The sequence below is a fragment of the Malania oleifera genome, chromosome 11 (genome assembly GCF_029873635.1).
Source record: "Malania oleifera isolate guangnan ecotype guangnan chromosome 11, ASM2987363v1, whole genome shotgun sequence".
NCBI lineage: Eukaryota > Viridiplantae > Streptophyta > Magnoliopsida > Santalales > Ximeniaceae > Malania > Malania oleifera.
Genome location: NC_080427.1, coordinates 46,597,395 through 46,600,229, shown reverse-complemented (window position 1 = coordinate 46,600,229; position 2,835 = coordinate 46,597,395). Strand labels below are relative to the sequence as shown.

Sequence of the window (2,835 nt, the reverse complement as noted above, 5' to 3'; positions counted from 1 at the left end):
CGAACTAAAATGTCTTGAATGGTTTACGAAGTCAACACGTTTCCTCAGATAGAATCACATATCGCTAAGTGAAATTATTTTAAAATCATATTTAAAATTACAGGATAACTTAGATCTAAGAATGTATCTGAATGTAAATAGATATTATTTTGAGTTTTTTTTTATGATAATGTTAAAAATTTACAAAAACATTCACTTCAAAATAAAAGTTGGACACTTGCATTTTATTAACTTCAAGGGTGTAATTTTTTTTTTTTTTCATAGAAAACATGTAGAAAATTTTTATATTTTAATTATTCTAATATGAATCCATTCGTACCGAGAGAGGTTATTTTATTGAGATGTTTTATTTTTTTAAAAATATAATGAATAAATATATGACCGAACCTTTTTTTTATCTTTAAAACAAAGAAAAAGAAAGGCTATAAAAGCGCGATAAAGCTACTAATGCTATAAAAATAAATTTAGGGTGACATGAAAAATGTAAGAAAGCTATAGAAATGCCATAAATTGTTAGAAAACTCTGGTGTGAAGCCTAAGGACCCCACCAAGATAGTTAATACTTTCCCCCAAACAAGATAAAAATTAAAGTCTCCTATATTTATTTCGATCAACTTAGCTAGCCACTCCATATTTGATCTTGTCCTGTTTTTTATTATGTGTGTGTCTGAAGGATGGGCCTAGAGTGGGTAAGAAGTAACCCATCACCCATTCATGGCCTGCCAGGTGTCACCACCACAGGCCTCCACATAGGGATTTTGAGTCCCTTGCAAGAGATGGCTGTTAGGCATGCAGCAGGGGGGAGTGAAATAATGAGGAGGGGAATGATGAATTGGAATGTAGGAATTGGGTTTCATGAGTGTCTGAAAGAACTTAGCAGTTAAAAAAGGGCCACCAAATCTGGCCAGTCAAAGCCCACAACAGTGAAAAAAAAAAAGAAAAAGAAAGAGGTAAGCTGAGGGGGGAGAGAGAGAGAGAGGAAACAGGGGAGATGATTTTGACATGGGCAGGTTGGGATTTCAATATTTTTTGTTGGGTTTCATTCCATGCCAAAAACAGTGAAAACCCCATGAAAGTGTAGGACTTTTTTTTTTGCAGGTCACCTTCTTTCTTGAATCAAAGATAGCCCCTTTCTTTTTTCCTATTTTTTTATTTTTGTGCCTGTTCTGCTCATGGATCCCAAGGGTTCAAAGCAGCAGCCACAAGAGGTCCCCAACTTCTTGAGCCTCCCACAACCCAACATGGGCGAGAACAAGCCAGCAGAAATCAAAGACTTCCAGATTGTGATTGCAGACAAGGAAGAGGGCAAGAAGCAGTTGGCCCCAAAGAGAAGCTCAAACAAGGACAGGCATACGAAGGTGGAAGGCAGGGGAAGAAGGATAAGGATGCCTGCTCTGTGCGCAGCCAGAATCTTCCAATTGACCAGAGAGTTGGGTCACAAATCTGATGGCGAAACCATTCAGTGGTTGCTGCAGCAGGCGGAACCCTCGATTCTCGCCGCCACCGGCACCGGGACGATTCCGGCGTCGGCCCTGGCCGCGGCGGGAGGCTCTGTTTCGCAGCAGGGGAGCTCTGTTTCAGTGGGATTGCATCAAAAGATTGAGGAATTAGGGGGGTCCAGTATAGGGTCAGGGAGTAGGACCAGTTGGGCAATGGTGGGTGGGAATTTGGGAAGACCCCATATGGCCACAGGGCTATGGGGTCCTCCTGTAAGTGGGTATGGGTTTGGGTCATCATCTGCTGCTCCATCAGCAGCAAGTTTGGGCAGCGAAAGTTCCAATTATCTGCAGAAAATTGGGTACCCTGGCTTTGACTTGGCTGCAACCAACATGGGTCCTATGAGCTTTACCTCAATTTTGGGTGGGAGTGGGCATCAGCTGCCTGGTTTGGAGCTAGGGCTCTCTCAGGATGGGCATATTGGGGTTTTGAACCAGCAGGCGTTGAGCCAGATTTATCAGCAGATGGGGCAGGGCAGAATGCACCAGCAACAGCAGCAGCAGCAGCATCAGCAGCAGCAGCAGCCTCCTGCTAAGGATGATTCTCAAGGGTCTGGACAGTAGTATATTTGGAGATTATAGGGTTTCTGGAATGAGGAGGATTTGGGTGGAGGAGCAGGAAAGGAGGTAGCATTGGTGAGAAGCTGAGTTTTTCTTTTAATGGTTTCTGTACTACTGTATAATTGCAGAATGTGAGGGAAGAGATTACTGGGCATTCAGTAAGAACTAGGTTTGGTTTGCCTAATTGCCTCTTCTTTTTGTTTCCTCCACTGCTTCACCCAAGTCTCCAAATACAGGTGCTTCAGGAGAAATTTTTTCTTTGGGCATTTTTTTTTCGGGGTTTGAGTTACTGAGGTGTTAATTATTGTAGTGTTGCTTGTGATCTCGAATGTGCAGGTGGAACTCAGCAGAGCCAAATAGCTTGGGTTTGGGCTTAACTTCTTGTTTATTTCAGAGGTGTGTTGATTTATAGTATAAGGCATCTTTAATTATTTTGTTCTTCTTAGGTCTGAATGGAATGGTGATAAGCTTGTTTTTGAAATAAATATAGAGTTTCACAGTTATACCTCTTCAAATTTACCTTAAATCTAGTAATGGCTATTGGCTATTGATGATGTTCTGTTGTGCACAGCATGGGACAATGACTCATAACTCCTGCCTGTCTAATTCTTGTTCTTTGACTTGCAACTCTTCTTCTTCATCTAATTATTACTTGCATGGTGCAAATCATATTCATTTCTCCATTACAGGTTTCCTTTTTTGCAAATTCAACATTTGAATTCTTTCCTTGTGTATTTGTTCATACGTAATTCTCTAGTTATCACTTGAAACTATTTAT

General features: G+C 41.0%; 1 protein-coding gene across 1 annotated transcript; it reads left to right on the top strand.

Moving 5' to 3' along the window:
- The first annotated feature begins 803 nt into the window (after positions 1 to 803).
- On the top strand, positions 804 to 2,560 carry LOC131168310 (transcription factor TCP20). The gene is made up of 2 exons (XM_058127639.1): positions 804 to 2,293; positions 2,394 to 2,560. Exon 1 carries the CDS (start codon positions 1,173 to 1,175, stop codon positions 2,058 to 2,060), a length of 888 nt encoding a protein of 295 aa, XP_057983622.1. The 5' UTR covers positions 804 to 1,172; the 3' UTR covers positions 2,061 to 2,293; positions 2,394 to 2,560.
- The last annotated feature ends 275 nt before the right edge of the window (positions 2,561 to 2,835 follow it).